Below are 27,952 nucleotides of genomic sequence, written 5' to 3' on the forward strand. Positions count from 1 at the left end.
TGTGTAAACAGGACTCCTTCTGAAGAGTGACCCACAACAGGGTGACTATAAACGTTTTCCTACAAGTCTCACAGTGAACGCAGCCCTTAATTCTTCTGTGTAAAATATCCTGGGGTGGAATGTCAGGGTCATAGGGCAGGAGTATTTTAGCTTTAATAGATTACGTCACAGTTTTCCAAACTCATCATGCATTCTATATGATTCTATTTTTTTTTAAGATTTTATTTATTTATTCATTAGAGACACAAAGAGAGACAGGCAGAGACAGGCAGAGGGAGAAGCAGGCTCCATGCAGGGAGCCCGACGTGGGACTCCATCTCGGGACTCCAGGATCACACCCTGGGCCGAAGGCAGGCGACAAACCACTGAGCCACCCAGGCTGCCCTATATGATTCTCTTTATATAAAATTCAAGGGGCGCTTGGGTGGTTCATTCAGTTAAGTGTCTGTCTTCAGCTCAGGTCATGATCCTGGAGTTCCAGGGTCAAGCCCCACATTCTGTCAGGCTCCCTGCTCAGTGGGGAGTCTGCTTCTCCCTCCACCCCTCACTCTGATCGTGCTTTCTCTCTCTCAAATAAATAAATAAATAAAATCTATAAAATAAAATAATAAATAAATAAAATAAAATTCAAAAACAGGCCAATCAAATCTATGGTATTAGATATTAAAAGAGTAGTTAACTCAGGGAGGGGCTTGCAACTGGGAGAGTGCTCAAGGGAGACTCTGGGGTGCTGGTGATGGTTTGTTTCTTGATCTGGGTGCTGGTTTCATTTTTTAGAAAGTCATTGAGTTGTATACTTACAATGTATGCAGTTTTCTGTATGCATGCCACATTGAATTAAAAGTCTATTTTAAAAAGTCTTGAGGGGGCAGCCCTAGTGGCGCAGTGGTTTAGCGCCGCCTGCAGCCCGGGGTGTGATCCTGGAAACCCAGGATCGAGTCCCAGGTCAGGCTCCCTGCATGGAGTCTGCTTCTCCCTCTGTGTCTCCACGTCTCTCTCTCTCACTCTCTCTGAATAAATAAGTAAATAATCTTTAAAAAAATCATTTAAAAAAGTCTTGAGGGATGCCTGGGTAGCTCAGCAGTTAAGCACCTCCCTTCGGCTCAGGGCGTGATCCTGGGGTCCCGGGATCGAGTTCTACATCAGGCTCCCTGCGTGGGACCTGCTTCTCCCTCTGCCTGTGTCTCTGTCTCTCTCTGTGTATCTCTCATGAATAAATAAAATATTTTTTAAATAAAAATAAAAAATAAAATAAAAATGTCTTGAGGTGCTGGACGTCTTCGTGGCTCAGTGGTTGAGCATCTGCCTTTGGCTCCGGGGGTGATCCTGGGGTCCTGGGATCGAGTCTCTCGTGGAGGTCCCCCGTAGGGAGCCTGCTTCTCTCTCTGCCTATGTCTCTGCCTCTGTATGTGTGTGTGTCTCATGAATAAATAAAATCTTTTTAAAAAAAAGTCTTGAGGGCCTTGTACCTCTGGGGGTGGACACAACTAACCTCTCTGAGAACCTTCCAATCCCAGGTGGACCTATGCCTCCGTGGAGATGCACAGATGCAATCCTCCCCTCACCGTCTCTTCCCTGGACAGCCTAAAAACATCTGGCTGCATTTGGCTTGCTCTCTCTCTGTCCCACCTCTGGATTTAGTGCACATTTTCTACCCCCTCACTCTACAACAAATGCAGAAAATCAGTGCTTACTAAGACCTCATGTACTGCGTGCCAAGCAGGGTGTTGGTCATGTGGACAGAAGAGGTGAGCCACACCTAGAGCCTCAAGGAGCAGGAAGGAGCACAAATCTCTTGCGTGCAAGATAGTTTGCGGCACATGTCATGTCGTTTGCACTTGCTGGCCAGTTCCAGCAGGCAGTCTGCCAGAAGGAGCTGCATTCACATTTAGATCTTCTGTGTTCACAGGCGGCAGTTTGGGTTGCGAGAAGGAGACTCAGTCCAGTCACGCCACAGAATGGCTGTTTATTGGAAGGACATGCCAGACAGGCTCCCAGGAAGAGTCTGGCAATCAGGCCCTACGAGAAATGGGACCTGGGACCAGGAAGCTGCTCACTGGCTGTGATTTCATGGAGCATACCTGGCCTCCCAATCTGTGAGTCTCTCTGACAACTCCCGGGTACTCTCCCAAATTCCAGGCAGGCTTTTTGTTCCTCCCATCATTTGCCACCAGGCTGGGATGGGAGTCACCAGGCCACCCAAGAACTAGCTCCTCTCAGGCACTGACTTCACAGGAGCAAGCTATTCCTTCTTTGTGACCCTCATTCCGCTTAACAGCCTCTGGCACACAAGCCCCCGAGGGAGAGGGAGGGGGCACACTTGATCACTGATGAGACCACCAAACCATCCTGATTTCCTCAGCCTTAATGTGTGAGAGAGACCACCTCCTCTGGGAAACCCAAGAACAGAATGACCAGAGACATGTCCTGGCTTTCAGTAGATGGGCACTAAAAATGTAGCCTGCTGGCAGCAACCTCACCAATGTCAGAAGTCTCAGGGTTGAGGCCATGGTTGGGAGTCCTTTGTAAATAGAATAAAAACTACATTTCCGAGAATCCTTTACAGCTTGGGGTGGCCACGTGACTCAAATCTAGCCAATGGGGAGTGACTGGAAATGACTGGTGAGTTGTGGATTGTGTCCACAATGGGAATCAGTGTGCCTTCAACTTACATGGTTTCCACTTCTTGCTGGATGAAATGTGAACACAGGGGGGGCCAACCGTGAACCTCACAATCAAAGGTAACATTTCAGGGGTGGAGAAACATCAAATAGAAGGATCTCAAATTCTGACACCTTAAACTACTATAGCATACCCAAATTAGTATGGGAGAGAAAAATAAAATTCCCTCATGTTGAAGTTACTGTATTTGGTCTCTTCTTAGAGCAGCCTAACTTCTACTCTAGCTAATACAGAGTGCTTTGACCAGCCTGTGAGGATGTAGGAAGCTCCTCTCCTTTTCTAATCCATCTAAGAAGTCCAGGGTGGACTTGGAGGAAGAAGATGTGAGGGGCAGTCCACTGGAAGATAAAGAGAGGAATCAGAAAAGGAAAAGAGAAATAGACAACATGGCCAGTTCATTTCTCCTCAGAGTCCCCCAGGGTCAGCACTCTCCTGGGTAAATTAGGATTCACTTCTACTTCTCACTGCCCATTTTTCTTGGCAAGGGGTTTGGAGCCAGGTCATAGAAAGTCAGATGATGTAGAGTTGTTTTCACAGAGGCAGTCGGGACTCAATGCTGCCTTGTTCACGAGGCCCAAGTCATCGGAGATTCTGGTGACCTCCTCCTCCTGAGGTTAGACAACACCACAGGTCAGTTCAGGGGCAGAGCACGGGACAAGGTCCCACATGTGACTGTATCAGGACTAATGAGCTTCCCACAGAGAAAATCCTGGTGACAGGATGACTCCGAGAGTGGTCATTGTCTGACCTCTAACTCTGGAGGGCAGTCTCCCAGACCCCAAACCTTGGGTAGAGGTCCCAAGAGGATTAGTGAGCATGTGCCTGGCTGGTAATGAGGCTATGAGCCCTGACCCACCAAATGGATGATCTGCAGAAGGGGACACATCACACGGAAGGGAAAACAGACTTTCACCCCTGCCCAGGTGGTGGGCAGACTCTGGAGTGGGGAAGAGAGAACCTGAAACACAGGTGGGTTCTCTGTTCCAAGATGTGTCTTGGGAGCGGCTACATTCAGAATGTCTGCCCCAGTTGCCCAGCCAGCAAGTCCCATAGAGAACCCAACAGTCACCCTGGCCTGCAGGATACCTAAAGAAGTGCCCCTGAGGCAAGCATGGGACTGATATGTACCCCATTCAGAATGTGGCTTCCCTATCTTTTCAGGGGCCCCTCTTTCTCTATATTCTCTATCCAATCTCCAGCTAGTCCCAGGGGCCATCCTATATATGAGAGCAGTCTCTAGGCGCCAGCCCCACACCGTGGGTTAGCCAGGCATTGTGTCTGCCTGCATCTACATGGTGGATGAATACCTGCATGGTTTCCTTCTGAGAAGTCATCTCCACCAAATTCTCACCCATGTTCAGTTTACGAAAATGCCTCCTGCAACAACAAGAGAGGACTCAGAGGGTCTCTCCCCTCCCTCTGCCTACCCTTGTCCCTTCCCGTGACCCCAAGTACTTAGCCCCAGACTGCTCACTGAATAGAGCAGTGGGGGCATTGGAGGAAGTGAGGTACCCTCTCTTTCTTCTTTCCTTCCCAGCTCTTTCTTTATACAGACAGGGTCCAGATAAAGAAAGAAGAAAACTATAGCAAGATGTATTTAAAGATGATTCTAGAAGCAATCCCAAATTTGGAGCAGTGGGAGGAAAAGGGATGGGCTAGGAAATACAGAACCCGTGCATCTGGTAGGAGTGACAGGAGGGGATATTGAGGGGAAGGTGGGGAAGATGAGGTGACTCCATCTACCCCCAGCTCTGAATTTACCTCCAGGTGTAGAAGGCCCCCAGGCCCAACAACAGGAAGAGGAGGCCCACCAGCAGCCCCAGAAACCAGACTAGCTTCTGGAACAGACTCAGGCGATACAAGGCTGAAACACAGGGGTGAGGCTCAGGAGGCAGCTAGGGCTCCAGGGGCCTCCAGTGCTCCCTCCCCTGGTGACTCCCCCAAGATGAAAATTATCTTAGTTTAGAAGCTTCCTCATGGGGCAGCCCGGGGGCGGGGGGGGGGGGGGGGGGGGGGGGGGGGCTCAGAGTTTAGCGCCGCCTTCAGCCCAGGGCCTGATCCTGGAGTCCCAGGATCCAGTCCCAGGCTCCCTGCATGGAGTCTGCTTCTTCTTCTTCTTCTTCTTCTTTTTTTTTTTTTTTTAAGATTTTATCTATTCATAGAGACACACAGAGAGAGAGAGAGGCAGAGACACGGGGAGAGGGAGAAGCAGGCCCCATGCAGAAAGCCCGACGGGGAACTGGATCCCAGGTCTCCAGGATCACGCCCTGGGCTGCAGGCGGCGCTAAACCGCTGCACCACCGGGACTGCCCATGGAGCCTGCTTCTCCCTCTGCCTGTCTCTCTCTCTCTCTCTCTGTGTGTGTCTCAAATAAATAAATAAATAAATAAATAAATAAATAAATAAATATGAAAGAAAGATGTAAAAACAAAAAAAAGAAGCTTCCTCATGCAAAGGAGTTTCACGCAACAGGTCTAGACTAGTCAGACAAACTGATTATAGCAGAAGGGATTCAGAGATCTCAGAAGGAAGCCTCTGGACTCTTGAGCTGGACATTTCTACATAGGGACCTGGGAGATGGACCCCCTCCCTGCCACCTACCTCTGGTTCCGAAATAGGTAGAAGCGGATGCAGATCCCAGGGCATTGGAGGCAGAACACACATATTCCCCCTGGTCACTGGGCCTCAGCTCCTCCATGTCCACCCTCAGGGCATTGGCAGTGGCTGTGACATGGATGTGTGGCTCTGCAGGAGCACCCCAGGGATGGCTAGAGGCCACCAGCCTACTGCCGAGGTGGAGGCTCAGGCTGGCTAGGGGCTCACTGTCCACACGGCAGTCCAGGATGCCCTGGATGCCACTGTCAGGCTCCACAAAGACCGTCATGGTGGGCGTCTTGGGAGGGTCTGTGGGAACACAGGGGGTAGGATGCTTGCAGAAAACCACCACAAATTCCTCCCTTCTCTGTACCCATGCAAGACGACTTTGCCACTTGTTGCATTAAGAGGTATTATCTATTCCCCACTCCTTGATCTGTGACTTGCTTTGACCACTAGAAAGCAGAAGTGACATTATGTGGCTTCAGAGCTAGACCTCAAGGGGCCTCACAGCTTCTGCCCTCTTACAAATATAGTCATGTGGGAAACCCAGGCGAGCCTACTGGACCCATGCGGACCTAGCCAGCAGCCAGCCCCCACGGCCAGCCACAAGGATGAAACCATCCTCGACCATCTAGCTTCAGCTCAGCCGCTGGGCAACTGCAGCCACATGAGGCGAGGCCAGCCAAAGACCTGCCAGTGCAGCCCAGCCTGAATTTCTGACCCAGAGAATTGTAAGCAAATAAAACAGCTGCTGTTTTAAGGTATTTTAGGGACATCTGGTGGCTCAGCCAGTTAAGAATCTGCCTTCGGCTCAGGTCATGATCCCAGGGTCCTGGGATCGAGTCCTGCATTGGTCTCCCTGCTCAGTGAGGAGCCTGCTCTCCCTCTGTCCCACTCCTGCTAATGCTCTCTCTCGCTATGTCTCATTCTCTCTCTCTCAAATAAATAAATAAATAAAATCTTAAAAAAATAAGCTCTCTATTTTGGAGTGGCTTGCTATTGCAGCCACCACTGGCTGATACAGCATGGGGCATTGATGAGGCACAGAATAGGGCCCCAGGCACTCTGCGTGTAGCATCCTCTATACTCCTGTCTGACATTTTACCCATGAGGAAAGCAAGGCAGGTATGCACAAGGTCACAGTCAGCCAGCGGGAGCCTTCCAAGCCTGTACTCCACACCTGCAAAGTCTTTGCTCTTTGCAGACAGAAGAGAAGGAGGATTTGAGGTGGGCAGGTGAGGTGTGGATAGACTGAGGCAGGGTGTGGGGTGTCATACTCACATAGCACACGGAGCAGGATGGGAGCAGAGACACTGGCCCCACTGGGGAGCTCAGCCCGGCAGTGGTACAGCCCAGCTTGGGCACGGGCCACGTGGGCGAAGGCAAGGGTGGCCACAGGCTCCACGTCTAGCCGCTGGCCATTCCAGAACCAAGTGAAGGTGGAGTTGCCCGTGGGTGCAGGGCCACCAGGGAGCTGGCAGCTCAGATTCAGTGGTGCACCCTCAGGCATGTCCAGCCCCGGCTCGGCCACCACACGCACACCTGTGGGCCAGGGCCAGGAGGCGGTCAGGGATCTGCAGGCTCTCGGAGCTGGAGTCCCTGGGTGGGATCTGGGCATCTGAAAGGTCTCTGTGCATTATGGGAAGGTCTGTTCTGATTTGGGGGCCCCGGAGGTGAGACTGTCTCTCCCATAAGACTGAGATCTCTTGCACTGGGGACCTCTGAGACAAGGTTGTGTATCTCTTAACAAGACAGGCTTTCTGATGGACAGGCCTGGGTTGGGTCCTGCTTTCAGATGGAATGCCCCCAAAGGTGGGACTCCACCTCATCCCTCACACAGCTCCCTAAAGGTAGGGCTGTGTCTCTCTTCCCACCCCATGCTTCCCCAGGGCAGGTCTGCCTTCACTCCAGATGGGTTCTGTGAGGGCAGGGTGCTGTCTCCCCTGCATCTGGGGGTACCCTTGGCACTGCTACAGTTCTACCCTTGTAGGGGGTTCCCCAAGGACAAGGGTTTCTTCCCTTCAGGCTGGCCAACCGCTTCCAGAGAGCTGTTCCTCTTCCATCAGATGGGGCGAGGCTCCCATCTTGTAGGAGCTCCACCATTCATATAAACACATGGCATGGCCAGAGCCCCACTGAGCCTGAGCCCCTTCTCCCCCCTTTACCCACTCACCTTCTGCCTGCAGCTGACCCGTGGTGCTGACTGAGCCCAGGAAGTTGTGGGCTGTGCACACGTAGGTGTCCTTGTCACCTGAGGATGCATCTGGCACCTGCAGCCGCAGGGCATTGCGGGCCACCTGGACATAGCCTGTCCCCGATGCCAAGCCGTGGACCCCATGGCTGGTGGCCAACACTTTGCCATTGAGGGACAGGGCCAGCTCAGCAGGTGGCTCACTGTCCACAGTACACTGTAATACGGCCATGGGGCTGAGCCTCGAGTCCCGAAAGGATGACAGGATCACACCCTGAGGGGCATCTGGGGGCATGACAGGACACAGTTAGGGGCCTTGTTTGGCAACCCTGTGCCATCTACAGCCTACCTGCCTGGCAATGGTGAGGCTGAAGCCTCTGGACAGATGGTCACTTCCTAGAAGTGACACCTTGTGGGCAGATTCCCCCAGGCAGGGTTCACAGGGCCCTAGGGTCTCTCCTCTCCTCACCCATGTCCTTCTTTTCCCAGGTGTCCATTCTGAGGTCCACTACAGTCCTGTGTCCACCCCCATGAAGGCCCAGAGGTGCCCTCCTCCAGCTCTCATCCTCAGCACCCCCAGCCAAGGACCCCTACTCACAGTGGACTTGCAGGGCTATGGGCCGGGAGCTGCGAGTGCCCTGAGCATCCTGGACCTGGCAGGAGTAGGCACCTGCGTGAGCCCGTGTGGCTGCCGGGAATGAGAGAGAGGCAGCTGGCCCCTCCTGCAGCCAGCGGCTGTTGTGGTACCAGGTGTAGAGACAGGGCGGGCGGGCAACAGGGTCTTCACAGGTCACCGTGATGGGGGTTCCCTCGGGCACAGTGGCTGATGGAACCAGGGTCACCTGCACACCTGCACCAGGGAGATCAGGATCACCGAGGCCCAGCTGGACACCACAGCTGGTCCTTCCCCTCCTGGGCTTGGCCTGGGCCCTGTCTCACCCTCTAGCCGCAGATCCAGGGATGTATTGGCCTGGCCCAGTGGACTGTGGGCAGAGCAGCTGTAGAGACCCTCGTCGCGAGGCCCAGGCTCCCACAACTCCAGGCGCAGGGTGTTGGGGACAGAAGCCGTGGTCGAGGAGGCCAGGAGGCGGCCAGCATGGCTGAGGGCCAGCTGAGCAGGTGGGCGGCTGTCCACAGTGCACAGTACTTGGGCCAGCCGTCCACCACGGCTCTCTAGGAGGTAGGTGAGGCGCAGGCTGCGGGGTGCATCTACAGGGATCCAAAGAAAAGTTCAGAGACCGCAGTCAGGAGGCCAGTTGGCAGGATTCAAAGCGGGAGGGCCCTGGCTCCCCATCCCAAGGGCCCCCAACTGCCCAATTGAGGGCTCTGCTCCTCTTCCCAGAGAGAACCTTTCCCTTCTGACCCCCAACTCAGTGCTCCCTGTCCTGAGCTTCATCACATGGATGGGGCTGAGTTCCTGGGTTGGACATCTGTGGGGCTCTGGCCATGCCCTTGATCCCCGTGGGCTGCTGTCATTCCTTTTTGCCCTATCCTGCATCCAACCAAACTCACAGAGGACATCCAGAGTGACAGGTCTGGAGAGGTGGGGTGCCTGGCCAGGCCTCACCACACCACAGCGGTAGGAGGCAGCATCCATGACTGTGACATTGGGCAGAAGGATGGAGAGGGCACTTGGGCGCTGCTGCCCATCACGGTACCAGGTGTAGGTGGGCTGGGTCAGGTTGGTGGTCCACACAAGGCAGGTCAGGTTCACCAGCTGCCCCTCCTGCACGATGGCCTTGGGCCACACATGCACACTCACAGCTGGGGAGAGGGAAAGACACGGGGTGTCTTTACTTCACTTTGTGAAGCTGTGTAAAGCAAGCCATTTGTCTCCATGAGGGAGGGAAGCCCTTTGCCTCTGGGAGGCACGGGCTGCCCACCTGCACAGGGGGCTCGAGGTCAAACTTGGGAAACAGCCCACCATCTCTCAGGTGGCCCCAAGCATGGTTCTGCAGGGCCCCGGAGTGCCCTGAGCCCGCCCTGACCCTGGTGGGGGGCACATGGGAGAACATGAACCTCCCTGCCCTGTGGTATTTTCTCCTTGAATACCTCCCACCTCCGCCACTTTCTGATTAGCTTTATCACTTGGACGTCGAGGCAATCATCTGTTTTTTAAAAAGGCTCTTTCATGAAAGCCAAGTCTGGAGTCTACTGCCCTTACAGGAAGCTGGGAATGGAACAGTCCTGCTTAGCTCGCCTGCCCACCTGCCCGTGCCTCAGGCTTCCAGATGCTCTCCAGCCTCCTCTACTCTCTCTCTCTCTCTCTCTTTTAAAGACTTTATTTATTCATGAGAGATACAGAGAGAGAGAGAGAGAGAGAGAGAGAGAGAGAGAGAGGCAGAGACACAGGCAGAGGGAGAAGCAGGCTCAGTGCAGGGAGCCCAACATGGGACTTGATCCCAGGTCCCCAGGATCATGTCCTGGGCCGAAGGCAGGCGCTAAACTGCTGAGCCACCCGGGTTGCCCCTCCTCTCCTCTCTTAAAGGAGCCACCCATGCACACACTCACACTCTGACACTGACCCTGGGCATCGAAGGTGGCAGAGGCTGAGGCCTGGCCCAAGGTATTGTTGGCCTGGCAGGTGTAGACGCCCTCATCCTCCAACACTACATCATGGATCTCCAAGCGAAGTGTGTTGCGGGCCACAGTCACCTGCAGCCGGGGAGAGCTACTTGCAAGCTCCCCCACACCTTGTAGGGTGGAGGCCATGAGGTGATCCCTGTGGAGCAGTCGTAGGTGAGCTGGAGGGTCACTCTTCACACGGCACAGGAGGAGGCCCAGTCGCCTGGGGCCTGTGTCCATCAGGGTGGTAAGCGTGGCCTGGCGAGGGGCATCTACAGGAGGCAGGGAGTGGCCAGGACACCTGGTTCCTCATCAGGTGCTCTCTTGTGGAGGCAGAGCCCAGGGCCAGAGCTCCCCCAACCCATCCTCCAGCGGTACCCTTGTTTCCTTCACCCTCCCCCCACCCCCAAGAAACACAGAAGGATGAGAGCTTACAGGACACGTGGAGGCTGACAGGAGCAGCCAGGCTCATGGTGGCTGAGCCTGGAGCCTGGGCTCGGCAATGGTAGGCCCCAGCCTGGCTCAAAGTAATGGCTGCAAAGCGTAGTGTGGCCGAGTTCGACTCTGGGAGGGGCTGGCCATCCTGATACCAGAGGTATGAAGTCCCCTCCAGGACCCCTGGGGGCACCTGGCAGCTCAAGACCACAGCCTGGCCCTCCCGGAGCTCAGGTGATGGGGACACCTGGACCCAGGCTTCTGTAGGGAGAAACCAAAGGCAGGTAAGGGCCCTCTGGCCCAGCACCCTCCCCCAGTCTGGGACTGTGGATAGGTCCACACCAGGACTGCATGATCCCAATTCTATGTTCTGGAGCCACAACCCCTCTACCAGACCACCAGCAAAGGTCCCACTTCAGCTCCATGCCTCCTCCTGTCCTGCTCCCAACTCCCCTGCACTGGGTTTCTCCTGGCCTTTAGCACCCACCACCTTGAGCAACAGATTTGTTCTGTCATTCATCTCTCACCTACCAGAAGGCCCAGCTTGCATGACCTCTAACCCTGTGCCAGGCACAGTGCCTGCACAAGTTTGCTCTTAACAAATGCTGGTTTGAGACGCTTGGATGATTCAGTGGTTGAATGTCTGCCTTTAGCTCAGGTTGTGATCCCAGGATCCTGGGATGGAGTTCTGCATCAGGTTCCCCGCAGGGAGCCTGCTTCTCCCTCTGCCTGTGTCTCTGACTCTCTTTCTCTGTCTCTCATGAATAATGAATAAATAATTTTTAAAAAACGCTGGTTTGGAACACCTGGGTGGCTCAGTGGTTGAGCGTCTGCCTTGGGCCCAGGGCGTGATCCTGGGATCTGAGATCGAGTCCCACATCGGGCTCCTTGCAGGGAGCCTGCTTCTTCCTTGGCCTGTGTCTCTGCCTCTCTCTGTGTGTGTGTCTCTCATGAATAAATAAATTAAAAAAAAAATGTAAATGCTGGTTTGACCCCATCAAGCCCTGAAATGGAAGGGGCTTGTGTAACATCGAGGGCCATTGTTCTGCTAGAGAACTGGACCCAGCATGGGTGACCCAGGGCTTGGAGGGGAAGTTAGCCACTGTGTGGTTTTGAGTCTTCTCCAGCTCAGCTCCGCACCCAGGCTCCAAGTCATGAGAGCCCAAGAACTGGGGACCAGGCAAAGGGCAATCCCGGCATCCTCTGGGTCCCAAGCAGGAAGAGACCAGGGTCAGGGAGTGAAAAGGAGGGATACTGGAGTGGTGAGAGCAAAGGCTGTGCCTGGAATCAGAACCAAATCAATCCAGAGCTAGCTAGTCATGTGACCATGAGCAAGCTTCTGAAACTGGCCCTCAATGTCTCTGCCAGTGAAACGGGTATGACACATAAGAAAAGACATATAGAACCAAGGCCCAAGGACAGTGTTCAAAAATGGATGTTTATCATTGTGGGAGAAAAAAAGTGTGTTTTTCTTTGGCCTTTGCAGAATTATGGGTACTAACTTTCCCTTTTCTTGGCTTATTCACTTAGGCAGGATTTTTTTTTTTTAAGATTTTATTTTTTTATTCATGAGACACACACACACACACACACACACACAGAGGCAGAGACACAGGCAGAGGGAGAAGCAGGCTCCAGGGAGCCCGACATGGGACTCAATCCCGGGTCTCCGGGATCACACCCCAGGCTGAAGGGGACGCTAAACCGCAAAGCCGCTGGGGCTGCCCTAAAATAAAATTTCTATAAAAATCCTACCTAGGGGGCAGGCCTGGTGGCGCAGCGGTTTATCGCCGCCTGCAGCCCAGATCCTGGAGACCCAGGATCGAGTCCCACATCCAGCTCCCTGAGCCTGATTCTTCCTCTGCCTGTCTCTCTCTCTCTCTCTCTCTATCTCTATCCCTCATAAATAAATAAAAAACCTTTTTAAAAAAGGAAATTTTATGTTATAGAAGTAAATTCTATGTATGTATAAAGATTATGATACATTCTTTTTATATGTGTATATATTTCTATGTATACATATATGTGCATATTCACATTCACATACATGTATTACAGTATATGTATGCATAGTATACATATGTCTTCGGTTGTGTATGAAAATTCTTGTTATGTAACAGGATTATATTACTATAAAAGAAGTTTCTGTAAGTGTTCCAACCAAACAAGGCACCCTATGCGATTGTCACTGCCTCCTAGTGGTTGCCACAGTGATTGCAGGTGAAAATATTCAGCTGAAGACAGAAGGCCTGCTGGCTAGCTAGAAACTCCCCTAATGATGACTGAAAAAGACTCACATTTCTATGCAAAGCCTGGCTAGAGTCGCCCCCAGGGCATTTGGATCTATCACATCTTTAGAGAACTAACACTCACCTCGGACCTGAAAGAAGAGAGAAGTGTTGGTGGATCCGAGGACATTTGTGGCCACACAGCGGTAGTTTCCAGAGTCCCCAAGGCTCAAGTCTCGGACTTCTAGCTGCAGGAAGTTGGCTGAGACTTTGACCTGGAGGCGGCCACGGAGGGAGAGCAGGGGCCCCAGGCTGGTGGCCAGGAGGCGCTCCTCATGGAACAGGGCCAGCTGGGCCAGAGGGCGACTGTCCACAGCGCAGATGAACACTACCATGTGACCCTGGCCCACGTCCAGGAGGGCTGACAGCTTTGGAGGGTCAGGGGGATCTGCAGACGGGAAGGGGTTCAGGCCACTCCCTGCCCCTCCCTCTCTCCACACACAGTCCAAGCCTGCTCTTCCCCCCCCCCCCCCACCTTGCTCCCTTCCCACTGACCACTCCTTCACCCTCGGAGTACCCAACCCTGTCCTGCACATCACCCACAGAGCACACTCAGGACCACCGGGGTGGAGAGCTGGGCCTCAGCCTCTGTGAGGATGCGGCAGGCGTAGACAGCAGCATCTGTTCTGGCCACAGGCAGCAGTGTCACAGTCTCCAGGGGGCCCTGGGTCCACAGGGCCCCATTCCGGAACCAGGAGAAGTTGGCAGGGCCACTGGCTTCCCGGCTCACACTGCAAGTCAGGTTGGCTCCAGTGCCCTCCGGCAGCGTGTGTGATGGCATGATGACCAGGGTGGTGGCTGGAGAGCAGCCAACACAGGCCACCTGAGACAGGCCTCGCCTTGACTGCTTCCCCCCTGGAGTCAGGGCCCAGCCCCCCAGCCTGGAGAAGACAGGAAGGAGAACCCCTGGGGTGCCCATGGGGCAGGGGAGAAAAGCCAACTCCCCTGCCCAATGGGGGTGGTTTCACCTGATAGACCCGCCTTGGAGTGGGAGGGTTGCAGGGACCCACATACCAGCCCCTGACCCTGAGCCACCCATTCCCTGTGCTGACTCACCCTGGGCATCGAAGTTTGCAGAGGCAGAGGTGTTGCCCAGGGCATTGCTGGCCTCACACAGGTACACACCCTCATCCTCCAGCACCGGCTCACCAATTTCCAGACGCAGCAGGTTGGGGGCTCTGGTAACCTTTAGCCGCTGGGAACAGCCCCCACAGCCCAATGGCAGGGAAGAGGCCACAACATGGTCCCTGTGGAGTAGCCGCAGCTGGGCTGGGGGGTTGCTGTCCACACGGCACAAGAGTAGCCCTTGACGTCTAGCCCTAACTCCTGAGGCATTGGGGTCCAGCTGAGCAGTGAACGTGGGCTGGCGTGGGGCATCTGTAGGGAGAAAGATCATACGTATTCATTCCATGGCCTCCACCAGGGTTCTCCAGGTCCACTCAAAGCACAGTAAACAAGGGCATGTACTCAGAGTTGCCATACACAGCTGTGTAGATTGTGCACTGCACAAGGACAACCAAACCAAAGTAGGAATTAGCCCATGCCCCTCATGCTAAGGTGTGCTCTAGTGCTATTTTGAGTCTTCAGAGGAAGGAATGCCATTTTCTATTTTGGACAAGGGCATCATGTGGGCTAGCATAACATGCATAAGGTCGTATGCTTCTGACACACTGAGTGTTGGCCCCTTAAGCTAATATGGAGAGCCACTCTTGACAGGACACAGACCCTGTGCTGAGAGGTTCTGCCTTTGTGGTTATGGAAGCCTGTGAGGGCGCAGCCTATGGGTGAGCACATATATATCAAAGTATGGTGCCTAGGGCCCAGTCAAGACAACACCACATGGACATGTGGTGTCCATGATGCATCTGAGGCTAGAAGCAGAGGGCACTATAGGGGCTGGGGCTGAGGCTGAGGGAGGGGACATGGGGAGCTTAGAGAAAGCTCCAGCCTTGTTCCCCACATTTCAGTCCTGGGCAGACAGCTGCATGGCACCCAGACCTGTAGCTGCCTTCCTGATCTAGACCCCAGGGCAGGGCAGTGTCAGGAGGGCCTGAGGGAGGTCGTGGTGGCTGGTGGGCTCCAGTGGGTTGACCCTCCCCACGGCTAGCAGGGGCTGGTGGGAAGACTGCTCACAGAGCACGGTGAGGATGGCAGGTGAGGAGGGGCCGCTGGCAGTGTGGCCATCCTCGGCCTGACAGTGGTAAGAGCCGGCGTCGGTGCTGGAGGCTGCTGGGAGCTGAAGGCTGCTGCGGGGCCCCTGGTGAAGCAGAGCTCCGTTCCGGTACCAAGAGAAGCGGATGTCAGGCGTCAGGCTGAGACCACTCCTGCAGCTCAGTGTCACTCCTTGTCCTTCTACCACCTCTGCTGCGGGGCTGATGAGAAGGTGGGCCACTGGCAGAAGAGGGAGTGAAGGAGGCTCAGGTCCCCTGCACACCGGCAGCTCTGTGTCACCGACTGCAGGAAGACCTCCAGGGTTCTCCTCTCCCCCACATGACTGCAGGTAGGTCTGGACTTCATGGCATCAGCTCCATGAACCTCTTGATAATCAGGAGGGTGTGTCCTTGAAAGCCAATTCTGATCTGTTGGTAGTAGCTGGCTGCAGCATGGTTGAGAAGGATTGTGAGCCAGAGCCCCGGCTTACATCAAAAACCTGGCCTGGTTGATGAGCTCTGTCTGCCATAGCCTCAGAAGGAGGGAACGGCAGTGTATACACTAAGATGTGGACAATCGTGCTTTTCTATTTTTCCTTCTGCATCTGACTCTTAGCCTGCCCCAAACATTTGATAAATAAAAAGCAAATGGATATGAAGGACCCTTCAAGTTCAGAGTCAGAATGTGCACGAAAGGAATAATGCAACCTGCCGTGTTTCCCTTTTGCCTTGACTTCTGGAACCTCCCAGGTTGGGATGACTGAATAGCCCAGATCTTTGATGTGATTTAAAAAAAAAAAAAATATATATATATATATATAATATAATATATATAATCAATATATATAATATATATATATATAATCATCCCATCAGCTAAGTCCTTGGGACTCCCAGGAGGAAGGCCAGAGCAAGCCTTCTTCTCCTGCCCTTCACCAGCACTACCCCACACCCCCGCCCCATGCCTGTCTTACCTTTAGCATGGAAGCCCAAGGTAGAGGATGAATTCCCAAGGGAGTTGGTGGCGGAGCATGTATATTCCCCACTGTCAGCTGGCCCCAGGTTTCGGATCTCCAGATTCAGGGAGTTAGGAGTGGAGAAGACACTGAAGCGTGAGCTGTGGTCACCCTCCCCTTGGGTGGAGGCCAGGACAAGGCCATTGTGTGACAGCACCAGGGTGGCCAGGGGCTCACTGACCACTGAGCAATGAAAGATGCCAACTAGCCCCTCCTGTGTCTCCAGGAAGGCAGTTAGATCCGGGGTAAGGGGTGGGTCTGTGTGGAGATGAGGAAATGACATTCACCGTCACACAGGAGCAATCCCGAATCCCCTTTTAATAGGCTATGATCCTGCACTTCATTTGTCCCACAAGGCTCTGCAAAGGGAGCAACTCCACAGATCCTGAGTGCCTGTTGAATACACTTTTGTCCCTGGGTTGGGCAAATCACTTTGTCTTCTCAACCAGTAGTTGTGGCAACCCTGTGAGTGGGGGGTCAGGGTCCTTACTTTAAAGATGAGAAAACTGGGGCACGTGGGTGGCTCAGTGGTTGAGCGTCTTCCTTTGGCTCGGGTTGTGATCCCGGAGTCCTGGGATTGAGTCCTGCATCAGGGTCCCCGCAGGGGACCTGCTTCTCCCTTTGCCTATGTCTTTGCCTCTCTCTGTGAGTCTCTCATGAATAAATAAATAAAATTTAAAACAAAATAAAGATGAGGAACCTGGTGAGGCACCTGGCAGTGGACAGTACCTCATCTAAGTGATCAAGGTGAATAACTACCAGCAATGGGACAGACCGACATCATGGGCCTCCTGATGGGATGTGGCAAGACAGATACAGCATCACAGCCATGGTGTTGCTGCCCAGGTGCAGAGGCTCAGTCTACTCAGTTCAGACAAATGTAAACCAAGGGACACCCACACAACTGGCCTGTGCTCTTTAAGTTTCACAAGAAATACAAGGAAAGGGGTGCCTGGTGGACTCAGTTAAGTATCTGCTTTCAGCTCAGATCATGATCTCAGGGTCCCAGGATCCAGCCCCATGTTGGGCTTCCCGCTCAGCAGGGAGTCTGCTTCTCCCTCTCCCTCTGCCATCCCCCCCACTCGTGTGCTCTGTCTCTCTTAAATAAGTAAATAAAAAGCTATTTTAAAAAGATAAAGAAAGAATGAGAGATGGTCTCAGATTAAAGAAAAATAAAGAGATGTGACAACTGAATGTAATGCAGGGTCTTGGTTTTGGCTCAGGTCATGGTCTCACTGTTGTGGGATGGAGTCTGCATTGGCTCCATGCTCAGGGCAAGTCTGCTTCAGATACTCTCTCTCTCTCTCTCCCTTCCTGGTCGCTCATGCCCTCTCTCTCCCAAATGAATAAATACAGTCTTTAAAAAAAAAAAGAATACCTCTGTATGATTCCAACTATTTGATTCTGGAAGAGGCAAATTTTTTTTTTGCCTGTGGTTGCCAGGCACTCAACAGATAAATAGGTGGAGGACAGGGGATTTTTATGTCAGTGAAACTATTCTGTATGGTACTGTAATGATGAATACAGAGTTGGTTCAGTAATTGCAACAAACATGACACTAATCCAAGATGTCAATATAGGGAAAACTTTGCAAGGAAAGGATACATGGGAACTCTATACTATCTGCTCAACATTTTTGTAAATTTAAAACTATTTTTAGGGCACCCTGGGTGGCTCAGCGGTTTAGCGCCGCGTTCAGCCCAGGGTGTGATCCTGGAGACCCAGGATCGGGTCCCACATTGGGCTCCCTGCATGGAGCCTGCTTCTCCCTCTGCCTGTGTCTCTGCCTCTCTCTGTCTCTGTCTCTGTCTCTCTCTCTTTCTGTGTGTGTCTCATGAATAAATAAATAAAATCTTTTAAAAATAAAAAAATAAAACTATTTTTAAAAATAAAATCTACTGGGGGGCTCCTGGGGCGTTCAGTCAGTTAAGTGTCCAATTCTTTTTTTTTTAAAGACTTTTATTTCTTTATTCATGAGAGACATACACACACACAGAGGCAGAGACGCAGGCAGAGGGAGACCAAGAATTCAACTCAAATCATGATCTCAGTCAGGGTCATGAGACCAAGCCCACTCTGAGGCCAGGTGTGGACCTGCTTAAGATTGTCTCTCTCCTTCTCCCTCTGACCCTCATACCCCTGGCGCGCGCTCTCTCTCTCTCTCTCTCAAAAATAAAATAGAAAAAGCAAATGTACCAAACTCTTAACAAATGGGAAATCTAGGTTAAAGGTATGGGCAATTCTTTGTATTCTCCTGGCAACTTTTTGTAAGCTTAACTTGTTCGACATGAAAAGTATTCTAAAATAGGAGAAAATTGAAGCCTGGGGAGGTCAAAGCTTGCCTATATATGCAGAGCAAAGATGTGAACTCAGAGCCAACCAAGCCCAGGACCCTAACCCTCTTGTGGGGTCCCCACCCTCCAACCAGGCCCTGGCAGTGTCCAGTGCCACCCTGCCCTGGGCACTTACAGCTGACCACCACGCTGACAGGGCCGGAGCGCTCTCTGCCATAGGCATTATGCACCTCACAGAAGTAGAAGCCAGTATCGGCCCTGGTGGTTGAGTGCAGCTGCAGAATGTGGCTATGCGCATCCTCCAGCAAGACGTGGTTCTTGTACCAGCTATAGCGCAGCTCGCTGGGTGCTTCTTTGGGCAAGTTGCAGGTCAGTGTCACCGTCTGGTTCTCTACGATAGGGCCTGCTGGGCTCACTTGGACCTCAGCCACTGTGGGGGCAGCAGAAGTATGCTGGGGAACACCCAACTGACTCCCCATGCACTGGGGTTGTAGCCAATCAGCCTAATCCCTGCATGTTCTGTATCAGACCCCTTCTGCAGCAGAGGCTTCTGGATGGGTGCTATATCTCTTTGTTCTGTTTACTGGGATTCTTGTGACGTCCCACCCTGCCAGGGACTGAGGCAGAGCTAGGACTCGATACCCACATCCCAGGAGGTAACTTGGCCTGGCTCTCTTTAGCAACAGTGGCCAGGACCCCTCCCCACCCTCTGGTCAAGACCCAGGCTCATGCAGGACTCACTGAAGATGTGGAGGCTGATGGGGGGTGAGACTGAGGAGCCCACGGCATTTCCAGCTTTGCAGGTGTAGTTACCAGCATCGTCCAGGGTTGCCTGGGACAACTTCAGCATACGACCCTGGACTTGGAGCTGCGTCCCATCCTTGGTCCACTGCACAAAACTGACCTCAGGGTAGCTGCTGTTCACCTGGCAGGTGAGTATGACCAGATCACCTGGAAGGATGTTCCGCCCTGAGGGGCTGAGAAGGATCTCCACGCCCTTAGGGGCATCTGTAAGACAAGATGGCGGCATCAGGTGAGGGGCCCAGGGAGGGCAGTGGTGGCGCTTCTCACCTCTTTCAACACTCTGCCTAACGAAGCCTGCCCAGATAATCATTAGGCCTTTCACTTCCCCTGTCAAGGCAGGCGCTGCCCCCCACCTCGTGAAGAGGTCTTGATTCCTTCCTTCTCCACTGAGGGCCTGACGATGCAGTGCTTGGCCTAGCGTCCAGCCTACATTGGCTTCTATGGCTTTCTGCTTCATGACACTGTCCACTGCTCTCAATTCTATTTGGGTATCGTGAACACCATAGTGCCTGCTTAGGTGGCCTGTAGTAGCTGTTGGCAGGGAACAAAACACTTCATGGAAGGGTCCAAAGGCAGAGTTCAGAGAGCTCTGAGAATGGTTAACCCATTCATAAGGAGGGTGCCAACAGGGCACCTGGGTGGCTCAGTTGGTGACATGTCTGCCTTCGGCTCAGGTCATGATCCCAGGGTCCTGGGATTGAGTCCCATATAGGGTTCCTGGCTCAGCAGGGAGCCTGCTTCTCCCTCTTCCCTCTGCTCATACTCTCTCTCTTGCTATCTCTTTCTCTCAAATAAATAAATAAAAATTTTTAAAAAAGAAGGTCCCAACCATACAAAACAACTGCATTTCTATAAATTTTGTTCCAAAATGTAAATATGCTAATAAAAGCTAATATTTTCAAGTGCTTAATCTAGGTAAATATGAAGATAACAGAAGCTAATATTTTAGAGCACTCCGTATGTGCCAAGCACTCCTTCAATTTCCATAACAGTTTCTTGAGATCTAGGAGTCTACTTAGTAGAGGAAGACATAGAGGCTCTGAGGGGCAGGTAATTCACCCAGTTTGCTCAGCTAAGTGGTGGATCCAGGCAGCCTGAGGTCTGTGAATAGCAGTGGTTCTAGAACAGGCTTTCATGTTTTACTGTGAGGGGAAGACTCAGAATCAAGTAGAAACTCAGGTTTTCTTCCACCATCTCTTTGCCATGTCCAGGTGATACCCTGATCACTGTGAGCAGCCTTAGGCAGGGAAGGGATGAACCCTCCTTACCACCCCCCAGCATCCTCCAGAGCTGTATTAAATCTCAGAGGCCTCACTGTATGAGCCCCCAATTCTCCGGCTCTCTGTGTCTCCTTGTCTCTGCCCAACCTGGCCTCAGGGACAAGAGATAGAAGGGAGCCTTCAGCCGTGGGTCTTAGGGCTTTGCAGTGTCTCTCCCCCTGCTTGACCCTGGAGGTCCAACTGTGCCTGACTTTTTTTCCGGGTCGAGGCGAGGGCTGGAGAAGAGACTGGTTTCCACTGGGGAAGCCACAGATGTGTGCTTGGTGCCAAGGGTATGGCCCCCAGCACACTCACACTGCACTTGGAGGTGAATCTTGCCCTGAATCCTCTGCTTGGCCACTGAGAGTTCGCACTGTAGGGTCCGGCCGTGGTCCTGCCAGGACAGGGCCATATGGAGGGTCCCCAGGTGGCTGATGCCCGTGGGCTTGAGATTCTGGAAGCTGGAGGTGACCGAGCGTGAGGGGTCCTGGCCTTGCCACTGCAGGCTGATGTGCTCCTCCGGGCAGGCGTAGGGAGTGGAGCAGTTGAAGTAGGCCTCTGTGCCTTCATGAAGCTCTGCCGCCGAGGCAATGGTGGGTGTCTCGGGCGTCTCTGGGGACAAAGACCAGAGACTTAGGACTCCCCTTCACCACACGTGAGGTCTCTTGCCCTAGAAAGCCCAGCTGAGGGGCAGGACCTGGGCAGAGTCCCTCAAGAGGAAGGAGAGGCCGCTCCCTACCCCCAGCCCCACATAGGGTAAATGCAAAGGGGCTGCAGGGGTTGGGCTTAGGATTGGGGCTCTGAGCCCATGGGGCCAGAAGCAGCTTGGGAGACCCTTCCAGCCAGGAGCCAGGTCGCTCTGCCCTCACCTGTCACAGTAACCACAGTGCCTTTAACATCAGACCAGCTGTTGACATCACTGATCTCAAAACGGAAGTTGTAGGAGCCTGAATCCTCAGGCCGCAGGTCCTTCAGCAGCAGGGTACACATCTTGTGCTCCGTGTGCCCCAGGAACTGGGCACGGCCATGAAACTGTGCCTCCACCAGCTTGGGGTTCTCCGAATGGCTCACCACCTGCCGGTTGCCCGAGTAGTCGTAGTACCAGATGGCTGTGATGCCATTGGTCACTTTCACGTCAGCCGGGAAACTGAAGACACAGGGGATGATGAGGCAGGACCCCTTCACGCCCTTCACATCCTGGGGACTGGAGATACCCCATGAGGCCAGGCCTGCAGGTGAGGCAAGACAGAGAGGAGAGTGGTGAAGACCTGGTGTCACTGCAAAGCCCTCAGGTCTGCCCTGCCTCCAACAATGTGCACCTGGAGCAGCCTGCCCACCCCCCAATCCCCCGCCCCAGCCACTGCTGCCCTGAGCTGTCCTTCATTCTGCGGACAGACCTGTGACGAGGCCCAGTGCCGTCTGTCAGGGGCCAATGGAGGGCTGGACGCCCCAGGGCCAGGCCCCGTGGCATGGGCAAGGTCAATGCAGCTCACCTGCCGAGATAAATGAGACCAACTGGAGAAGCTGGAGCAGGAAGTCCATAGCAGGTTTGACACTGGCTCTGGTGCCTAAGGAGGAGATATACACTGTGCTGGCTGGGCACACAAGGGCACCCTAGAGCACCTCAGCCTCACAGTCTGCTGAGAGTCCAGCTCTGTGCCCCCAGCATGCTATGACAGTTGACCCTGTGGAAGGGCAGGGCTGCCAAGGACTCTAGGGCAGCCAACAGCAGGGAGTCAGGAGCCCACGTTCCTGGCTCGGACTGCACCCCAGAATACCTTCACCCAGTGGCATGCCTCAGAAAACCCTCTGTGTGTCCCTCAGCCCCACCCCAAGTTCTGCTTTCCCAGCCCCTCGAGGGCACTCCTCCAAAGCAGATGAGCAGCTGTTTCTCCCTTTCCTCTCACTTCCCTACCTCTTCCCCACCACTCAAGCCAACAGGAACTAGCTAGGAGCCCAGAGAGGCCCAGTGACTCACTCCAAGGCACCCTGCAAGAATGAGGGTTTAAAACTTGTCTCCTGACCATAAGCCTTACCAGCTGTAGGCCACAATGGGACTGAATACTTACCAAAGTGCTGCCTTTAAGCACTTACTTCCATCCCTGAAAGGTCCTCCTTCCGACTCTCACTTCTGCCCCCATTCCCTGCTCCCCACACACACAGCCTATGGCTAGTCCCATAGACTTTCCAACTGAGCAGCTCTGCCCCCACCACAAATAATCTTTGCCTGCTGAACCCTCTTTATTCACTCTTAAGAGGCAGCTGAAACTTCCCCTATGGGGTCCCTGTAGTCACCCCACAGGCATCTCTGTGCTCGCCTGGACCTTGGCAGTTTGTGATCCCCATTTCTCAGGAGTGGGGACTGAGGACACATGCCCTGAGGCAGTACAGAGCCCCCCAAGCCTTGCAATTGTGAACAAGAGAGGAGTGTGATCCTTGAGGGCCTGGGGTTGGTGGCAGGGAAAGTCTGGGCAGGGGACACAAGCCCTGCACAACATGTATCCCCCAAACATGAATTAAATGCCTACTGTACACCATATATAAGAAGGTGAGTTTCTCGGGATCCCTGGGTGGCTCAGTGGTTAAACACCTGCCTTTGGCCCAGGGCATGATCCTGGAGACACGGGATGAAGTCCCGCATTGGGCTCCCTGCATGAAGCCTGCTTATCTCTCTCTGCCTGTGTCTCTGCCTCTCTCTCTCTCTCATGAATAAATTTTTTAAAATCTTAAAAAAAGAAAGTGAATTTCTGCCTTTGAGTGGCCCTCCTGGAGATGAGGCCCTAAGGGGTGCCACATATATGAATCTGGGGGGGAGGAATGCCAGAAATACATTTAACTTAAAGTATAAAACCACTAGAAGAAAACATGGGTGACAATCTCCTTGCCCTAAGACCAGGTAATGATTTCTGAGGTATGACACCAAAAGCATAAGCAACAAAAGAAAAAAAATTAGATAAATTGGACTTCATAAAAATTTAAAACTTTTGTACACATCAAAGGACACTACCAAGAGAGTGAAAAGAGAACCCACAGAATGGAAGAAAACATTTGCAAATTATCTATTTGAAAGGGGTTGAGGGATCCCTGGGTGGCTCAACGGTTTAGCGCCTGCCTTTGGCCCAGGGCGCGATCCTGGAGACCTGGGATCGAATCCCACGTCGGGCTCCCAGTGCATGGAGCGTGCTTCTCCCTCTGCCTATGTCTCTGCCTCTCTCTCATTGTGACTATCATACATAAATAAATTTTAAAAAATTAAAAAAAAAAAGAAAGGGGTTGATATCTAGAATATATAAAGAACTCCTACAACTCAACAAGAACAACAACAAAACCCCAAACAACCCAAATTCAACAAATGGCGTAAGAACTTCAATACACACTTCTCCAAAGATGATATACAAGTAGCCAATAAGCCCATAAAAAGATGTTCAACATCATTAGTCAATAGGGAAATACAAATTAAAGGCACAATCAGCTACCACTTCATACCCATCAAAATGGCTCTTAACAAACAAAACCAGAAAACAATGAGTGTTGATGAGGATGTGGAAAAATTGGAAGCCCCATGCACTGCTGGTGGGAATGTAAAATGGCACAGCCTCTGTGGAAAATAGTTTGGTGGCTCCTCAAAAGTCAAACATAGATTACCATGGCCTCCAGCAATTTCACTGCTAGGTATCAACCCCAAAGATTTTTTTTTATTTTTTAAGGTTTTATTTATTTATTTATAAGAGACACACAGAGAGAGGCAAAGACATAGGCAAAGGGAGAAGCAGGCTCCCTCTGAGGAGCCCAATTCGGGACTCAATCCTAGGATCACAACCTGAGCCAAAGGCAGACCCTCAGGCACTAAGCCACCCAGGCACCCCAACCCAAAAGATTTTAAAACAGAGCCTCATGGATCCCTGGGTGGCTCAGTGGTTTAGCACCCGCCTTCAGCCCAGGGTGTGATCCTGAAGACCCGGAATCGAGTCAAACATCAGGCTCCCTACATGGAGTCTGCTTCTCTCACTGCCTGTGTCTCTGCCTCTCTCTCTCTCTCTCTCTCTCAAAAAAATAAAATAAATAAAATAAAATAAAATAAAAAACAGAGCCTCAAGCAGATACTTGTATATTCATGTTCATAGCAGCATTATTCATAATAGCCAAAAAATGGAAACAACCCATCAAGTGCCCATCAATAGACAAATGGATAAAAGAGATGTGGTCTATCCATACAATAGAATGTTATTCAATCATAGGAAGGAACACAATTCTGACTCATGTGACAACATGGGTGAACCCTAAAAACATTATTCTAAGTGAAACCAGCCACATATCAAAAGGCAAATATTGTATGATTCTACTTATATGAGGTACCTGGAGTATGCAAATTCAAAGAGACAGAAAGTGAAGTAGTGGTTACAGGGGCAAGTAGGGGATGTGGAGGAGAGAGTGGAGAGTTAATGTTTAATGAATACAGAGTCTCTTTTTCGGATGATGAAAAATTTCTGGAAATCCACAGCAGTAATGGTTACACAATACTGTGAATGTATTTAATGCTGCTGAACTGTACACTTAAAAATGTTTAAAACTACTGTACGTTTTATGTTAAGTATATTTTACAACATGCATACAAAAACCCATGGTGCTAGGGCACCTGGGTCGCTCAGTCAGTTAAGCATCTTGCCTTGGGCTCAGGTCATACTCTCAGGGTCTTGGGATTGAGCCCATTGTCAGGCTCCCAGCTAAGGGGAAGTCCACTTCTCCTTCTCCCTCTGCTCCTTCCCACTGCTCATCCTTTCTCTCTCTCTCTCTCTCTCTCTCTCTCTCAAATAATAAATCTTTAAAAAACAAAAAACAAAAATCCATGTTGCCAATTTTGCAATCCTCCCTGATCCTACATGCTGACTCAGCAGAATGAGGGGGCAGGCCTGAGAAGATTGAGAATGGGACAGGAAACTCATGACATCTCCCAGCCCCCAGCCCATGGCCACAGGATCGGGCCCAACTGATTCTGGCGACTACCAGGGGGCATACCTGGGAAGGGGCTGAGCAGACACCCAGGGCCTGGATGGGATCTGAATTGTCTATCAGGATGACGGTACTTAGCCAAGTGTGATGTGAGAAAGGGCATCCTTTCAGGAACAGGGCAAAGCAAAGATGTGGGAAGAACACTGTTTCTCAGGGGACCAAACAGCAGACAGCCCTGATCATTTGCTGAGGCCCAGTGGCTTGTCCTGATTCTTTGGGTATTTCTAGACCTGTTCCTCTCACAGGAGGATATACCCAACAGCTTCTACACCTGGTCCTTGGCTGTAGGAAAGGCCCATGCTGGGCTGGGGTATGGCCTGGATGTTGGGCTGGAAGGTACACTGGGCATGTTTGGGACAGGCTCTGGGGCTCAGAGCCGCACTGGGTAATGAGGTCAGCTCTGCTGTAGCAGAGACATCAGGAAGGTAGCAGCATGTTGGCTCCAGTGTTCCTACTGTTCCCATTTGGGGCCATGGAAAGGACAATGCTGGGGCACTTGGGTGGCTCAGTGGTTGAGTCTCTGCCTTTGGCTCAAGTCGTGACCCCAGAGTCCTGGGATCGAGTCCCTCATCAGACACCCCTCGAGGAGCGAGGAGCCTGCTTCTCCTCCTGCCTATGTCTTTGCCCCTCTCTCTGTGTCTCTCATGAATAAATAAATAAAATGTGAAAAAAAAAAGAGGAAAGGACAATGCTGAAACTACAAGAGGAATGATGATATTTTAGACCTACTAACCCCAGAATGGAGCAGAGATTTTTGAAACACGTGAGAGGACCCTTTCTAGAACCACCCCAAATCACATCATGTAGATGTCACCTACACTTAACCCAGCCCCAACACCCAAGAGGTCAGTCCCACCAGAGTCCAGCTCATTGTCTCAAACTGTTCCACCCCAAAGACCAGCCTCATCCTAGAAAACTTCCTAGGAAAAAGAAGGGTCAAGATGAGCCCCAGAAAGGAAGACCCTTGTCTCTATTTGAAACCTCCCGCTGTGGGGTAGGTGCTGCTCCTAGGGCTTGGACAATGAGCTGGATGTGTGGGCGTGACCTTGCACCCCCTGGTGGTAAAGGGATGATTGCCAGTCCTGGGGGGGGGGGTGACAGAGCAGCCCTGAAACAACCCCTTCCTTAGGCAATGACCATCTGAGAGAGGATTGTTCTCCAGACCTCAGAAAGTCCCTGAGGTTCATCTTTGTATCTCCAAGTCTTGGGTGCTCTGAAGATAGGGTTTAAATCCCCACTCCTAGAATTAGTATATGATGCATCAGGGTTGGTCTGGGGTGGCCTGGCACACAGTGGGTGCACATATTTGCTGCCTGTGTGAGAGCAAGTGGGTGGGCAAAGTCTATGTGAGACCAAGTGTCCCAAGATAGCTGGGCAGGGCTGGCTGGTCCCTGACCTCTGATCCCAGAGACCAGTCTGGCCTGGGGAAGGGAGGGGTAGAGGTAGTTTCATTGCAGACAGTGATGCAGGATTCAGTTTCTGTTTCCTAGCACCAGGGTTTCCCCTTCAACTTCCCTATCAAGCTGCAGAAGGAGGGAAATGAGGTGACAGGGCCATCTGGAGTGCTCTGCCCCACAGATAGGAAATCAGGGTACAGACAGACACTTCCAGAGTGTACTATCTTCGTAATAGTGGAAAGCCCCAAACATAAGCCAAAGATTTCACTTGAAAAGCCATACAATCCACAAATGAAGTCTACTGGCTTTTAAATGAGCAGTAGAAATCTCACATCTCGTTCTTCAATCTGGCTATAAATGGCTGGAGCCCAAGGACCAGCTCCCCCAAGCTGTGCTAGGTGATTCTAGGGGTCCTACTGGGGGGAAGAAGTGGTGATGAAAGGAGTGAGTGGACTGGGCTCCTGTGAGGCTAAGATGAGGGGTGGGCAGCAGTGGGGTGAGGGTGAAGGTCAATTTTGGCTGCAATGTGGGATGGAATTGGGTGGATGTGGAAGGGACAGTGATGGATTGGGAGAGGATGAAGGTCAGGGGTTGAGGCTGGATGGAGATGCAGTAATGTTTGGAGTGTAACTGAGGGCAAGGTAGGGCTGGAAGGTGTGAGGAATGGGATCAGGATGTGGGTTGGGGAAGCTCTGGGGGTGTGGAAGGGTTTGGGTCATGACTGCAGCTTTGATTGGTGTCTAGGGCTTGGATTGGTCTGGGGTCCAGCACCCACTCTCGATACCACCCCCCCAACTCCCAGCAAATCTCAGCACAGCCTCTCCCCCAGCCCTCCTCACACACTCCAGGGATAACAGTACCTGCTCCACCAGGGAAGGGGCTGCAGGGCTGTGAACCACAGAAGAAAAGAACAGGAAGGAGGCCCAGGTGGTTGTAGTGCTGGTGGCTTCCCTGGGCTCTGCTGCCCTAAGAGAGGAGATTCAGCCTCAGGGGCTGCTTCCTCTTTTCCCAAAGCCTCAGCCCAGAGGCTGGTCAGGGAGGCAGCTGCAGACCTTGCGAAATACCAGGACAGGAAAGGCGTCCTAGGCAGGGGAAGGGCCCCTGGAAGGCCTTTTGGGGCTTGAGCAAGCAGAAGTAGAGTCTGGGGCCACACTGGAGTGTACTCTCAGGCAAAATGGGAAATGGGGGTGGGTCCTGCTTAGCAGCCACATCCATTCTTCTCTTCTTGGCGACCACTGGCCTTTGAGGGAGTCTGAGAGAGGA

At 52.4% G+C, this 27,952-nt stretch overlaps 1 protein-coding gene across 2 annotated transcripts; it reads right to left on the bottom strand.

Annotated features, from left to right (window-relative positions):
* Positions 1-1,946: 1,946 nt before the first annotated feature.
* On the bottom strand, positions 1,947-27,671 carry SIGLEC1 (sialic acid binding Ig like lectin 1). 2 transcript variants are annotated; one of them, XM_041732842.1, is made up of 22 exons: positions 27,550-27,671; positions 21,776-21,850; positions 21,152-21,511; positions 20,598-20,894; positions 18,961-19,227; positions 18,395-18,649; positions 15,884-16,183; positions 14,893-15,150; positions 13,816-14,136; positions 13,303-13,557; positions 12,845-13,147; positions 10,472-10,732; positions 9,997-10,308; positions 8,984-9,235; positions 8,411-8,680; positions 8,070-8,321; positions 7,454-7,756; positions 6,562-6,822; positions 5,284-5,586; positions 4,444-4,546; positions 3,990-4,059; positions 1,947-3,290 (listed from the first exon to the last, which is right to left on the bottom strand). In XM_041732842.1, the coding sequence occupies exons 2-22, from the start codon at positions 21,822-21,824 to the stop codon at positions 3,183-3,185; spliced, it is 5,160 nt and encodes a 1,719-aa protein (XP_041588776.1). In that variant the 5' UTR covers positions 21,825-21,850; positions 27,550-27,671; the 3' UTR covers positions 1,947-3,182. The 2 variants fall into 2 exon arrangements, with proteins under 2 accessions (XP_041588776.1, XP_041588777.1); XM_041732843.1 differs by lacking the exons at positions 9,997-10,308; positions 10,472-10,732.
* Between the last annotated feature and the right edge of the window lie 281 nt (positions 27,672-27,952).

The sequence above is a fragment of the Vulpes lagopus genome, chromosome 18 (genome assembly GCF_018345385.1).
Source record: "Vulpes lagopus strain Blue_001 chromosome 18, ASM1834538v1, whole genome shotgun sequence".
In the NCBI taxonomy this organism is placed as follows: Eukaryota; Metazoa; Chordata; class Mammalia; order Carnivora; family Canidae; genus Vulpes; species Vulpes lagopus.

Excerpts from the sequence above, each read along its gene's own strand:
- SIGLEC1 (XM_041732842.1), bottom strand. The coding sequence starts at position 21,824 with ATGGACTTCCTGCTCCAGCTTCTCCAGTTGGTCTCATTTATCTCGGCA. Across the intron at positions 21,512-21,775 it reads GGTCTCATTTATCTCGGCAG|GCCTGGCCTCATGGGGTATC; the intron begins GTGAGCTGCATT and ends CCTCACCTGCAG. Across the intron at positions 10,733-12,844 it reads TCTCTTCTTTCAGGTCCGAG|AAGCCTGGGTCCAGGTGTCC; the intron begins GTGAGTGTTAGT and ends TTCTCCCTACAG.